General features: G+C 39.9%; 1 protein-coding gene across 4 annotated transcripts in view; it reads left to right on the top strand.

Moving 5' to 3' along the window:
• Positions 1-15514, top strand: part of dnajc3a (DnaJ (Hsp40) homolog, subfamily C, member 3a) — a 74131-nt gene that overhangs the window by 54373 nt on the left and 4244 nt on the right. For 3 of the 4 annotated variants that reach the window (XM_043691462.2, XM_087987991.1, XM_087987992.1), the window contains 4 exons: positions 1017-1122; positions 1383-1503; positions 5308-5440; positions 5863-6011. In XM_043691462.2, coding sequence (XP_043547397.1) covers positions 1017-1122; positions 1383-1503; positions 5308-5440; positions 5863-6011 — 509 coding nt within the window. Of the gene's footprint in view, positions 1-1016; positions 1123-1382; positions 1504-5307; positions 5441-5730; positions 6012-15514 lie in introns of those variants that run through there. The other variant, XM_087987993.1, reaches the window with a different exon arrangement.

The following is a 15514-nucleotide window of genomic DNA, read 5'->3' as shown; positions in this document are numbered from 1 at the left end:
GGCTTGGTAAATCTCAGATTATGCAGCAAAAATTACAGGATTAAATAGCAAAAAGACAGGCACTGATCGTTAATTCAAAAGCTTCAGGATGATTGAGATCAGAAGGTCAGAACTAAGTAATGGTAGGTGTTCCACAAGTGGACATGATTAACTGTTATCACCTTAGCATGCTATTTATTATGATCCACACCAAATTAAGAACAGATCTCCCCAATTAAATGAATAACAAATATTGGCAGTATATTGTAGAGAGAGAAGCTAATTGACAAGCTAGGCACCATGTGAGCAGTTAAGCGACATACATCTAACAATACATCACAGTGGGAAATCAGTGAGCAGGTAGGCCGAGACTTTTTTTTTGAACCGATCAGCTACACTTCAGTATTACGTCATGGTGAGCGAATAAATGAAGCTATGTGTGGGAGGCCCCTGCCCAATACTATTTCTCCGCAAAATGGTTCCTTATCTGGGAGGGCAGATGTGGCCAAGGAAATGGCTCCCACAGATGATATTCCCATACCCTTGAGCTTATTGCATGAAGATGTCTTCAATTTAGATTTGCTAGACTGAGCACTTTTTTTTTTTCTTATCTGGCCAGTATTTCCTCTGCCTTCCAGACATATTGTACTCTAATACCATTTCGGGTTGTCTCCCTTCTGAAGTACTTGTCAGAAACTCCCCCATTCCCCCCAACAAAAAAGGATACATTCATCCCGATAACATAGGAAACCTTTCTATGAACGAGATGGTCCCACTCCTCTTCAGATGTAACCTGTGCTGGTCTCACCTCCTGGGTAAACTGCTCTAATGTCTCTGGAATCTGCATCATCCTCTTGCACCTTCTTTGATCTTTCAACTTGAAAGGGGTTATTTGCATACTATAACTTCAGGACATTATCTAGCAGAGCTTCTGGTGACAATATATCAATCACAGTGAGTAAGTTCCTCTGCTTATCACAAGGAATACAGAAAATATTGCTTCTAATTCTGTGTATATTCTTTATTTCCTGCTATAGATACTCTGATGCTGTCAGTAAATATGAAACTGCTATGAAAACCGAGCCAAAAGTTCTGCAGTATACCTTGCATGCAAAGGAAAGAATTTGTCATTGTTTATCAAAGGTAAGAATTTCAGTTATCTGAGGTTTTGGTTTTGAATGTAATGTCCTACTGTGGTGGATTATAGTTCCCTTTTTTTTGTTTGAATATGCAATGTAAATTTATTATTCGCTTCAGGTATCTGCAAATGTGGGAAATGTGTATCTGGGTGCAATTATGCCCAAGTTATTTGTTTTTCTTCAGGGATAAATTAGGGAGTAATTCATGAAGATTAGTATCCATTTAAGTTGTTTTTTTTATTATCATAATTATCTTTTGTTTAGAACCAACAAGGAAAAGAAGCCATCAAAACTTGTACAGAAGTATTGCAGCAGGATGCCAGCAATATAAATGCATTGAAAGACCGAGCAGAAGCTTATATTTTAGAGGAACGATATGAAGAAGGTACTAGTTTTATTTTTTGTTGTCTATTGTGTTCAAATCTAAAATCTTATTCATTCCTTTTTTGAACCAGTTATGAAACCGTTAGGCAAACTTGTGCACTTCTACACATTGTAAATTTGCTCCTGCGATCTTTACAGTTAGTATAACAATATGGTCCTATTCTCCGGTTTATAAATGATTATTTGGATGGTCAGTTTAGACTCTGCAGCTAAACATACAAAGCTTACTTATTAAAAGTTAGATAGCTTGCCAATAAGCAGAGGAATCTAAGATGTGAATTTGGATGCAATGAATCCTTTTCTGTCTTTCCCTTTTGCATTATTTTCTTGATGCAATACTTTGATCAACCAGATTTGGTTTGTACTTAATAAGTCTTCCTTTTGTAAAATCCATAATTTTTAAATTTTGTCTCTCTTCTGCACTTTTATGCACAAGTAGTCAGGTCCTGTTCATATTATCATAGTGACATTACCAAGCTTTTCCCTTCTGAATATTTTTGTCTATACCTACAGATATTTTGGTCAATGTCGGAAATACTCGTATCATCCGTGTTTGTTATTTTTGGGGTCTGTAATCAGTTACATTGTATGGATTTATAGCAATTTGAGTTTATTGAAAGATGCCAGTTTAGATATGGTACATTGGCATTGAACAGCTGAGACCGCTGAGAATGCAAATTGATACCAAATCCTTTCTGTAAAATTTGAGTAGGAGCAGCACACCTGATGCTTTGAATTTTGATTTAGATTAGATTCCCTACAGTATAGAAACAGTCCCTTTGGCCCAACAAGTCCACACTGACCCTCTGAACAGTAACCCATCCAGACCCATTCCCCTATCCTATATTCACCCCCGAACTAATGCAGCTAACACTGAGCAATTTTTATCATGGCCAATTCACCTCACCTGCACATCTTTGGATTGTGAGAGGAAACCAGAGCACCCGGAGGAAACCCATGCGGACATGGAGAGAATGTACAGACTCCACACAGACCGTCACCTGAGGTGGGAATCGAACCCAGGTCCCTGGTGCTGTGAAGCAGCTGTGCTAACCACTGAGCCACTGTGTCGCCTTGTATTGACTAATAAAAACAATGGCTTAGCCCAGCACACACTAACTTTTTTTTTGGTGGTCTTTTGACTATACACAGTTTTTTGTTCTTGCCTTGGATTGATGTAGGGGAATGCCCAAGTCTCGAGCCAGGATCATCTTGCCCATCCTCCCCTTACAGTAGACCCCAGTTTGGGACTGGCTGTCTATGCTATTTCAATCACTGTCTAAATCCTCTCGGCTGTTGCCCATGGTTCAGCTCCTCACAACACCAGAATACAGTCCCTTGCCCACCTCCCTTTTTGATGTTTTTTTTTCTTCTAAGAACAAAGTCTTTATTCACACAGACAGTTGAAAATATTAGATAAGGCGGCACCTAATAAATTTTTTGACATGACCTTGGTAGTTCTTGCTTTCCTGTGTGTTTTTTATGCACTGGGCATTTGTTTACATTTTTAGAAGACTGATTATTGATATGACAGATGTAAATGAGGTCTTGTTCTACGCAGGCAATGCCAAATATGGAATGCTAATTGAATGCAGGTTTAGGTGGGATCCCAATTTCCAATACTGTGGTATGATAGAGGAACGGTTAATATTTCGGCTGTATAATCTTTTGCCAGAATGTCGCTCGTTTCTCTCCCCACACTGACCTTGCTGAGTATTTCCAGCACTTTGTTTCGTAAGTGCAGCATTCAGTATTTTTGTGTTGAACTCAAATACTTTGCTACTCATTTTTCCTGGAATGAGTGTGGACATGGTAAACTCTGCTAATCTAATTGCAGTTTATTTTAATTCTGCCTTAACTGATTGTGTGGACATTTTTAGTCAAATATCTGCATTTATTCCCTTCCTTTCTTCTGTTCCTTGCTACGTGAGTGCTGAGGCTGAGACTCCGTACTTACTCCATCCACACTGGAGCTGAGTACTTGTTTGTAAAGTGCCACTACAACTTCCTATTGTACCACTGAGGAGCATTATAAAGATCTGCAGCACAGAAAAAGGCCCTCTAGCTTATCACTTCCGCAGTGGTGAAAACAACCACATGAGTATTCTACACACGAGTGAAGGCCTTTTACATTGGTGTTCACAAGTTTGGAGACAACAGCTGATGATGTGGACGATTGCTGATTATTTTATGGGCTAGCTTGTACCATAGTGGTTTTGGGTGGTTAATGGCTTGGCAGCAGTCACCAGACTGAAATCAACCTATGATAACCACATCGAAGAACTACATGACATGCAGCACTTGTATCAGAACCCACTTCTCATGGATTGGTCACTTCTTCAGACATCAGCAAAAATGCCGATCAGCAAATACACAAAAGTACCAATAGAAGTAGGCCTTTCAGCCTTTTGAGCTTGATCTGCTGGCTGATCTGATTGTGACCCTACATTCCTGCAAACCCCTGATGATCTTAGCTCCCTTGCTTAACAATAATATATTTACCCCAGCCTTAAAAACTCTCTTCCTGGAAAGGTGATGGAAGCAAAGTTTCAGGACCTTCTCAGAAAATTTCACTTACCCTTTTTGAAATAAGTAGGCAACTCTTGATAAGTAGTAACCCCCTAGTTCTAGATCCTGGATGAGGAAACATCCTTTTTTCCCCAAATGCCCTGTAAAGATCCCTCCAAATCTTATGTATATTTTAATTAAGCCTCTACTTACACCTCTCAACTCGCATACAAGCAGAGTCTCTCCAAACATTTTCTCATTAGATACTCATTCGACTATCTCTCTTGCATCCAAACATTACAGAAATTAGTCTGGTTAAACCTTTTCTGAACTAGCTCCAATGCATTTACAGCCTCCCTTTTAAAGTGACCAATACAGCACATAGTATTTCAGATACTGTCTCACCAGTAGCCTACATAACTCTCATTCCATTTCCCTGGAAAGCCACAAGGCCATGTATGCCACCACCCCACATCCCGTGCAGTCTCTCACCATTTTAGATAACATGCTGCTTTTGCATTCTTTCTGCCAGTGAAGAATATGACCTTATGAATTTTTCACCACCCAATTGTTTTACTTGAATGCCCTTCATGTGCAGATAAAAAGGATGCTGGTGTCAGTCTTTGGCACATGGAATCAAGAATGGCTAAGAAATAGGAGGCAGCCTTTTGGGCCATCACACTTGTGCTGGCCCTGTGAAGAAGCAGCTTTCCTTATGCTATTCCCCATATTTCCCTGTGACTGCAACTTTTTTACCTTTTTTTTTAAATAATGATCTACTTCCCTTTTGAAAGCTTATTTGAACTTGCATCCAACATACTCTTAACAGTACATTCCAGAACCTAACCCATTCACTGCATGAAAGAACTTTTTCCTCCTGTTACCATTGCTTCTTTTACAAAATACCTGAGATCTGTGCGTTCTGCTTTGCAATAGTCCCAACTATAGAAAGAGCTTCTCGTTTTTTCACTATGCAGACCACTCATGATTTTGGATACCCGATCCTCACTTGCTTATTAACATTGCAAATAATGGATTATAATCTTTTGAATTCTGGCATTTTCTTTCTCCAACTTGTCTATCCATTGTACCTTTTGAAGTAAATCAAGCAGTGATGAAGACTACTTTTTACTTTTTAACTTGCTTTTGTTCACTGACATTTACCCACTTATAAAACTGGAATTTGTTTTTATCCAACTGTAAAGCAAGCTGTAGGTTTATTTTAAGCCCACTCTTATTAGTAAGAGACTTGAAGTTCAGCATGCAAGGAGTAAATTTTGGTGTCTAAATTGTACAGCAATCAAAGACTACGAAGTTGCAAGAGACCACAGTGACCATGATCAAGAAATAAGGGAAGGACTGGAGAGAGCACAGAAACTTCTTAAACAGTCACAGAAGAAAGATTACTACAAGATATTAGGAGTGAAAAGGTATTTACCAAAATCTTTGCTAAATGTTGTGATATCTAAAGATCCTGAATCTGGAGTAAAGTAATTGAAAACCTCTATGCTTAACCTACAAGTTGCAAATAATAAGTCATTCAATCACCCATCTATAGCCTATACCATTATTACTGCATACATGGGTTTGTTTATTTACTGATTGTGCCGGTGTATTAAATTATGATGCTATAAGAGAATTAATGTTTAGTATTTTAAATATAGGAATATTCTTTCTAAGCATGTATTCTGAACTGTTCCAACTTTTACTTTTATAATAGGCTGAAATGTGGAACAACATAACCTCAACTCTTTCACTTGGCTCAGACCTAGTCAACATTTATTCATGTAGATGTTAGACAAAGAACGTCCAAAAAATGAGCATGGTTTCTGTGTACTTTTGCCATTTTCAGAAGTGCCAAAAAGCGTGAGATTATTAAAGCATACAGAAAGCTGGCAATGCAGTGGCATCCTGATAACTTCCAGGAAGAAACTGAAAAGAAACAAGCAGAAAAAAAATTCATTGACATAGCAGCTGCTAAAGAAGTACTCACTGATCCAGGTATGGAGCAGCATTTGTCTTTGCCATTCCTTCTCTAATAGGTTATTTGACATTGCTTTTCAGTATGCACCAAAATTCTCTTTAAAGTTTGTAAAATTCATGTTTGAAAGGACGAATACTTAACTGCTGCAGTTGTTGAACCTGCAAAAGGTGTAGTTATCGGCAATCTGCAACAGAATATGTATAGCAGAATGAGCAGGCAAGTTCTAGCTGGGATTTAATACAAGAGAACTGAGACATTAGGATAAGGGAATAGGGCGATAATCAACTCCTACATATTTAGTGTGTGCAGGGGCAAGGCCTGAGGTGTACAATCTTTAAAGAGGGCAGGAATCATGCCACGTTGTAATGGGCAAAGCATGGGGAAATCTGGAGCTTAACAAAGGTATTGAGTACAAAAGCAGAGAAGTTATGCTGAATCTTTATAACACTCCAGGTAGGCCACAATTAATGGTGCATCTGACTCTGGTCACCATGGTTTGAGTCGATTGTGAAAGTCCCTGTGAGGGTGTAGAGGAGAGTTGCCAGAATGCTTCCAGGGTTAAGGAATTTTGGCTGCAAATTGAATTCGTCAATGCTGAGTTTATTTTTGTGGAAGGAGATCTGTTTGAGGTACGTCACTTTCAGCAAAATAGACAGTTATTTCCAGAATTAGGATACCATTCAACCCATCTGGCCTGCACTGGTATCCCAATGAAGAATTTCCTTTGTGCAGGGTTGCATGGAGAAGGCAATTTCTTCCTCCAGCACCACCATCACGTCGTCATGCTCCACTATTCTACAAGCTATCACAAAATGTATAAAGTCCACTGAGGCCTTCATTTTGCCGAACTGATGGTTATTCAGGACCAAAGGATTTCTACCAGGTTTTGTAGAACATGGAACAGTATAGCCCTTTGACCGGTGATGCCTTCCTAAACTAATCCCATTTAATTGCTCACGGTCCATATCCTTTTTCTTGTACATGTGTTAGCTAAATGCCTCTTTAAATGTTGCTATTGTACCTGCTTCTGCTACCTCCCCTGGCAGTGCATTTCCAGGCTCCTACCACCTTTCGTTTCGTAAAAGCACTTTTACTCATCTTTTTTAAACTTTTCCCTTCTAGCTTTAAACCTATGTCATCTAGTATTTGACACCCTCTGAAAGATTCTCACAGTATCTACCCTATCCAGGCCTCTCTCCATTTTATAAATTTCTATCAGGTTGCCACTTGGCCTCCAATACTCTCGCGAGAACTATTCAGGTTTGCTCAATCTGTCCTTAAGAGCTAATACATGACTAAGCAAGCAACGTCCTGGTAAACCTTTTTTTTTTCCCCCTCTCCAAAGCCTCCACATATTGTCATGACCAGAATGGTACACAATACTTCACCATTAACAGAAAATAACTGCCATTTGTTAAAGCTGTATGTTACAAATAAACAGAAAAGAGGATTTCTATTTACTGCTATGCAATTTAGATTATCTCCCTTTTGTAAAAAAACTCAAATACATACAGACACTGTCGATTTCAGGCAAAAGACAGATGATTTGGCACCTCATAGGTGGGAAGAAATAGCTATAGAAGAAAAATTCTTCTGAAGACTAGTCCAGAATACACGTGGGCTAAAAAGTCTTAATTCCTCTTTTGATTTTTAGCATTGACACTCCGTTAAAGTGATGGTCATCTCCACTTTGATTCAGTCAACCTAGGATGTGATTTTCTTTTAGCTTTTTGTTTTGTCTTTGCCCATACAACTCGGGAGAGATTTTTTTCATTTTTATAGGCCCTTGATTGCTTTGCACCTCTGTACATCTGTAGCAGACTGAACCTCCAACTAATTGAAAGACTGTTGGTCTTCCTTTGCAAACACTCATGTGTCACTTTATCTTAAAGTTTCACTGTTTCAAAAAAGTAACATTGTCTGTACAGTTAAAAATGTACATGATATTTTCAAGTTGTAAAACTCTCCTAGTACTTCAGCAATATAGCAACTTCATGTCCCAAAAGGAAAAATGTGTGGTCCCGTACACTTTGTAAAGTGAGATGCGTATAACTGAACACCATACTTGTGCTGAAGTTGAACTAGTGTGTTGTGCAAAATAGCCGCCTTGCTATTGTCCTCCGAGGCCTTTATTAATAAATCTAGGATAATTTATTAACCACAGTCCTCAACCTACATCGTGATTTTATGCACCTCCTTTAGAATTGTGCCATGATTTTATATTGTCTGCTTCTTCCTTCCTATCTACAATCCACTATTTGTAGCTTTTGTGTAGCTGTATAATATGCTGCTTGCATGTAGTTTAAGGTTGTACTTTTACTATGTTGGTATCTCATTTTAAGAGTGCATTGAGCTTCTCTTTCTGTATATTGACTCCCTGATTTGCCATCAAATTTGCCTGGGTCAGATTGTGACTGCACAGAAGTAGGCAGTTCAGTGTGTCATGTTGATGTATCGCAATGCAAGAACAACTTTTTAATTCCAGTGCCTTAACCGTTCCCTGTCAGCCTGCAAATTTTCTCTCTGCAATTATCCAATTCTCTTTTTGAAAGCCATGATTAATCTGCCTCCACCATGCTGTGTGGGATGCAAATTCTCTGTATACTGTGCAAATACAACAAGATGAAAGCAAACTTTATTGCTATACTCAAATTGGTGCCCTCTGGTGGTTGACCTTCCAACTATGGAAACAGCCTTTGTTTTTACCCACACAACAAAAAAAAATGACTGCAGATGCTGGAAACCAGATTCTGGATTAGTGGTGCTGGAAGAGCACAGGAGTGCAGGCAGCATCCGATGAGCAGTAAAATCGACGTTTCGGGCAAAAGCCCTTCATCAGGAATGCAGGCAGAGAGCTGCCTGCATTCCTGATGAAGGGCTTTTGCCCGAAACGTCGATTGTGGGCGGCACGGTGGCACAGTGGTTAGCACTGCTGCCTCACAGCGCCACAGACCCGGGTTCAATTCCCGCCTCAGGCGACTGACTGTGTGGAGTTTGCATGTTCTCCCCGTGTCTGCGTGGGTTTCCTCCGGGTGCTCCGGTTTCCTCCCACAGTCCAAAGATGTGCAGGGTCAGGTGAATTGGCCATACTAAATTGCCGGTAGTGTTAGGTAAGGGGTAAATGTAGGGGTATGGGTGGGTTTCGCTTCAGCGGGTCGGTGTGGACATGGTGGGCCGAAGGGCCTGTTTCCACACGTAATCTAATCTAATCTAATCCAGAATCCTTTTTTTTTCTGTTCTATCCAGATGCGTCATGATTTTGAGTACCTATCCTTTTTCCTTCAAGGAGAAAATGAAGGAGAGGTGATTTTTGTGTAACATTTCCATGCATTAGCTGGATGGAAGTGGGGATAAAAGTGATGGTCGGAGGGCAGGATGCAGCAGATAGGTGGGAAGGAAGATTGACAGATTGGACAGGTCATGAGAATGGTGCTGAGCTGGAAGGTTGGAACTGGGGTAAGGTGGGGAGAGGGGAAATGAGCAAACTGGTGAAATCCATATTGGGGTTGGTTGGTGTGGGTGTCCTGGAGAAGTTCTCTGAAGTGCTGTGTGAGTTGGTATCCTGTATCCCCAATGTAGTGGAGACAGTTTTTGGGAGCAACAGATATAGTAAATGACATGCGAAAGTGCAGGTGAAATTTTGGATGTGGGAGGCTCCTTTTGGGGCCTTGGACTGACATGAGGGAGGAGGTATGGGCACAGTTTTGCGATTTCTGCAGAGGCAGGAGAAGGTGCCGGGAGGGGAGAGTAGGTTGTTGGGGTGCGTGGACCTGACTAGGTAGTCAGAGGGAACGGTCTTTATGGAAAACAGATAGGGGTGGGGAGGGAAATATATCTCTGGTGGGGTCTGTTTGTAGGTGGTGGAAATGGCAGAGGATGACAGATGTACATGGAGGTTGGTGGAGTGGAAGGTGAGGACCGGGGGGTCCTGTCCTTGTTGTGGTTGGAGGGGTGGGGTTTGAGGGTGGAGGTGCAGGACATGGATCAGATGCACTCTAGGGCATCATCAACAATGTGTCAGAGGGGCAATTGCGGTCTTTAAAGGAGGCCATCTGGTGTGGTCTGTGGTGGAATTGGTCCTCCTGGGAGCAGATGCAGCAGAGGCAGAGGAGTTGGGAATAAGGAATAGCATTTTTGCAGGGTGGTATAAGATGGCAGTCAATTGAGAAATTGTCCTTTGTGAGTGTTCATGCTTTAAATTCAATAAGAGAGCATTTACTAACAGCCTAACCTCCCTTTGATTTCTACATTTTGATCCTAACCAAAGTTTGAAATCCAAACCAAGGCCCATAATGATATCATAGTCTTGTTCTTTTTGCTCAAAATGATCCTTTTTTCACTTTTTGTCTTTTTGGGTCCCAATCACTGAGTGGAGAGCTAGAGCATTAAAGGTGTCTTGGTGCAAATCAGACAAATGAAGCTTGTTTTTAAACCCTCTCCTATCCAACGAATTAGATTAATATGGATACATCATTGATGAATTATCTTTGGCTCAGCAGTAGCTCTGTTGCTTTATTCAAGGTTGTGCTTCAAGGTGTGCTGCAAATAATGTTACATGTCTACTATTGAAATTGCTGAAATGAGGTGTTACATAAGGATGTCAACCACATGGTGCTTATAACCAATTCCATTATCGCTATTATAAAAAGACTGCGAGTTTCTGCAATTATTGATCCATTTGCCACTTTAATGTGTGGAAAACATCTGATTTTTATTTCAAAGTCCCATAAAATGAAATATTTTAAGATCTGGAAATAGTTTACACTTCAGACAATGATATTTCCATTGTTTATGAAATGGCTGGTCATATAGATGGTCTTACGTGGATGTATATTTCTGATTTGGAATTTTGCTTTATCTACACAGTGCATCCTGAAGAGGAACTTCTTCAAGTTCATGATTTTGTAAAGTTTAACCTCTTATGACTGAGAAAATTCATTGAAGAAGAGAAGCTTGTTTTTGTAAGAGCACTGATCGTTTGGCAAATGGACTTTGATAGAGCCATTGCTATGGAGAATGGACCAGTTAGCTGACAGTTGGTTACTAACTGCCAGGTTGTTTGGTTCACTCTGGTCAAGGCATTGCCCTAAGTAAAGAAAAAAAAAAAGGCTTTTACCTATTTAACTGAATTGAAACAGGTAAAATGTGTGTACCTGTTGTGTTTGTGAAGAACCGGGCTGTGTGTGTTTACAGTATCTAGCATCCAGTACTTGCAGTTGTGCCAGAGTTCAACTGACCATCTTAAATTGGTTATCAGTGTAATTGTTAGCTCAGGATTATTTAAATGGTTGGGCATAATTTAATTGTGGAATCACATGTGTTGGACAGTTTATAATTGTGCAAGTACAGGCTATTCAGTGCATTACCTGGTGTGTTCAGCTGAAGGAATATGCTGTTTAATATAAATCTGCCATGAATGTACAGCATACGGAGCTAGCACCAGATCAGCATTGAAATTCATATACACATTGCTCCTCTGTGTAATCCAGCAGCCTCAGAACTGAGTGTTTTTTAATCTCACCAGCTGAACCATTGGGACCTGCGATCTGGCAAAAAAAACTGTGTTGCACAGCACTTGGAAATGAGTTGAAATAAAGTGTCCATATTCATTGAAATGAAAATCATTTTAGCTTTTCTAGAATTGAACTAATTGGATAAAGTCCCGTGGCATGATGCAGGCAGAACATGCTAATTCAGATTTTATTGGAATGGTGAAAGACAGTCCGTACCACCATTTCCTTATTTGTATGATAGGCAAGAGGTTTAAGGGAATATAACAGGTGTTATATTTTGGATTCTATGGATTTTACTGAAGTTTTGGTAAAAGGCTTGTTAAGATTTAGATTAAAAGTTTTTGGCTTGGACAGAAAACAGTTGTGGTAAATGGATGTTTAAAATGGTGGATAGTAGATAATGCTGTCATATGGGAGATACTTGGACTTGGTCCGCAAAATTTGTTACCCTGGTGTGACAAACAAATAGGATAGATTCAGCTGTAAAATGACATGGCTAGTACAATGGGCAGACTAGTAGCAGACTGGATTTAGAGACACATGAGGTGATCTATTTGAAAGAAGGGATAGAGAAGAGATATCATATTCTTAATTATGAATCTCTAAAAAATGTATAAGGGCAGAAAATTTGCGAATGTGCTAATGAAAATAGAGCATTTTAACAGAAGTTAGCAAAGCACTCGGAATTGTCATAAACAATAAAAATGTACTTTTTGCCAATTGTTTGCAGCTGAACTATAAAAGCTGCTGACCATGAATCTGATATATCTTTTACTGAAGTCTATAGTTTCTGACTAACATTGTTTCAGCATTTCTTGTTGCCATATTTCTTATTTCTTCAAGTTCATGATTTTTTTTTCTCATTTCAAGTTCATGCCATCAATAAGGTAAATCGTAAAATCTATGCTAACACTGCATTAGAAAGGCCAAGACCATGAGTTTAAAATTGTTGTCAAGGTGGCCTATTATTTCACTTCCAGGACCAGATACGGCAATATTATTGGTTAAATTTACAAACAATTTCAGGATTCTTCTCTGAAAACCAGTAATCAACTAAGAATAACAAAACAACATTGGTCTGTAACGGAGTGCCGGCATTTTGATTAAAACACCATTCCATTTGTCTCATCCTTAATCAGTTGAGCTTCCCTTTCCACATTCGTTATTCAGTTTTAGCACTGATAATGGAATAAGCACGATTTAACTATCATTAAGTAGACTCGTTTGGTCCATATGTTAGTCTTTCCTTGTGCTATCCATTCAAATTGAGACCCTGTTTATGTAAGTATATGCATTGCATGTTAACCAATGTTTTCTCTGAGCTTCATGCAGTAGTTAGGAGAAAATTTCTCATAAAAGTATGCAGTGCGCTAAAGGAATGGAAATGGAGAAGAATAGTGCAGAAGTTGCCTAAATTAGAAGACCAATTTCAATATCATGTGACAGGATCTGGCAAACTATATGGGAGCAGCTGCTCAAGTCAGTTTACATTTGGAAAATGGGAATCTTTTTAAAAGTATTAGTGACAGTTCAAGTTTAGCATGTTCCAAGAGTGAATTAAAAGGATGGCAAATCCAGGGAACCCTGAATGGCAAGCGATATTAAGAGTTTGATAAAGAAAGAGGGACTTTTTTTCAGGTAGCTTATTAAAAATGAGGCAGGCCCTTTTCTTGAATTAGGAAGGCAACGAGAGCCGTGAAATGCCTTTGTCTGATAGGATTAAGGAAAGTTTCAAGGCGTTTTGTAGATATATTAAAAGCAATATGATTACTAAGGAAAGAGTGGAACCTATTAGAGACCAAAGGGACAAAATGTGCATGGAGCTGGAAGATGTACTTGAGGTCTTAAATTAATATTTCTCATCTGTATTCACAAAGGAAAAAGACTGAGCTGGAGACTTCATTGGGGATGATGAGGTTCTAGAGCATGTTGAGATTGATAAGGAGGAGGTATTAGATTTTGTATTGGCAATCAAAGTGTATCAATCCCTGAGGTCTGATGAGGTGGCTCCCACAGCAGCCTGGGATACAAGGTGTAAAATTGCTGGGACCCTCCTGGAGATATTTGTTACTTTGGCCACGGGGGAAGTGTCAGGTGACTAGAGGTAAGATAATGTGGTTCCATCCTTCAAGAAGGACAGCACAGACAGGCCAGGTAGTTGCAGACCAATTAATCTGATGTCACTGATAGGGAAATTATTAGAAAATACTCTGAAGTTCTGGATGAATCTGTTTGGAAAGCAAGAGATATATCAGGAATAGTTATAATAGATTTCTGCTCAGCCTTCCCACAAATGCTTCCCAAAGGGATCTTCCTGGCCACCTGAGGATTTGAAAAGTGTGTGTTTGGGAGCAGGAAACCTTCAGACAAGAGCTTCCTCCAGAGGGGGGAACGCAGTCCTGAGGCCTGTATGACAGGCTGCAGCCTGTGGGGCCCAGGTGAGTTTTGTCTGTGTATGATAAAGGGAGAACCTGTCTGACTAATGGGGTTTTTGAAAAGGTGACTAAATATATTGAGGGTAGAACAGTTGATGTGATTTACATGGACTTCAGTAAGCCCTTTGACAAGGTCTCACTTGGAAGGCTGGTGCAAAAGATAAGAGCCCATGGGAGCCAAGGCAAGTTGGCAACCTGGAACCAAAATTGGCTGACAAATAGGACACAGAGGGTGATGTTGGAGGTTTGTTTTTTGTAATTAAGTCCATGTAACTATTAGTGTGCCACAGGGATAAGTTCTGGGACGTTTGCTGTTTTTGGTACATTATTGACTTGGAAAATATATTTAGTTAGCTTACAGATGACCTGGAAAATTGCTTGGACCCGAGTGGAGATATTTATTACTTTGGTGTTGATAGTAAGGAGGGTGGTTTCAGGTTGCAGTCTGATATTGGAGTGATAAATTAGGCAGAGCAATGGTAGAAGTTTTTTAAAAACCAAAACAAATATGGATGGTGTAATCCAATAATTGCTGGCAAAGCTCAACAGGTTTGGTAGGATTTGTGCTGTCCTGAGGAAGGGTCACTTATTGCCTGGGATGGGAAGTCCTCAGTTATGAGGAGAGACTGGATTGTCTGGGTTTATTTTCCTTGGTTTTGTGGATGGGGCAGGAGGTGGAGGCTGAGGGGATTGAGATACAAAACGGAGAAGCATGGGATAGATCGAGAATTTTCTCTCCATGGCAGATGTGACTAAGACCAGTAGTGTCAGGTAAGGCATAAATGATTTAAGGAGATCTGAGGAAGCTTTTTCACCGAGATGATGATAGAAATGTGGAATATGCTGCCTGAGAGGGTGGGGGAGACTGTTACATTTGCAGTAGTTAAGCATCTGGATGAGCACAAAAAGCAGAGTATAGTAGGCTATGGATCAAAAATACATCCAGGGAAGTTATTTGGGTGGAACTGAGAAATAAGAAAGGGATGATCACCTTATTGGGATTGTATTAAAGACCTTCTAATAGTCAGAGGGAAATGGGGAAACAAATTTGTAAGGCGATCTCAGTTGTCTGTAAGAATAATAGGGTGGTTATGGTAGGGGATTTTAACTTAGCTGGGACTGCCATAGTGTTAAGGGTTAAGATGGAGAGGAATTTAAGTATGTACAAGACAATTTCCTGATTCAGTATGTCGAAGTACCTACTAGAGAAGGTGCAAAACTTGACCTACTCTGAGGTGTCAGTGGGAGAGCACTGGGACCAGCAACCATAATTCTATTAGTTTTAAAATAGTGATGGAAAAGGATAGACCAGATCTAAAAGTTGAAGTTCTAAATTGGAGAAAGGCCAGTTTTGACAGTATTAGGGAAGAGCTTTCAAAAGCTGATTGGGGGCAGATGTTTGCAGGTAAAGGGACAGCTGGAAAATGGGAAGCCTTCAGAAATGAGAACGAGAGTCCAGAGAACATGTATCCCTGTTAGGGTGAAAGGAAATGCTGATAGGTGTACGGAATGCTAGATGGTGAGAGAATTTGACAGTTTGGTTAAGAAAAAGAAGGAAGCATATGTCAGGTA

This window comes from Chiloscyllium plagiosum, unplaced genomic scaffold, assembly GCF_037043375.1.
Source record: "Chiloscyllium plagiosum isolate Xiang-an unplaced genomic scaffold, Cpla_swu_hap1 HiC_scaffold_6, whole genome shotgun sequence".
In the NCBI taxonomy this organism is placed as follows: Eukaryota; Metazoa; Chordata; class Chondrichthyes; order Orectolobiformes; family Hemiscylliidae; genus Chiloscyllium; species Chiloscyllium plagiosum.
This window is presented reverse-complemented; position numbering and strand designations above follow the sequence as displayed.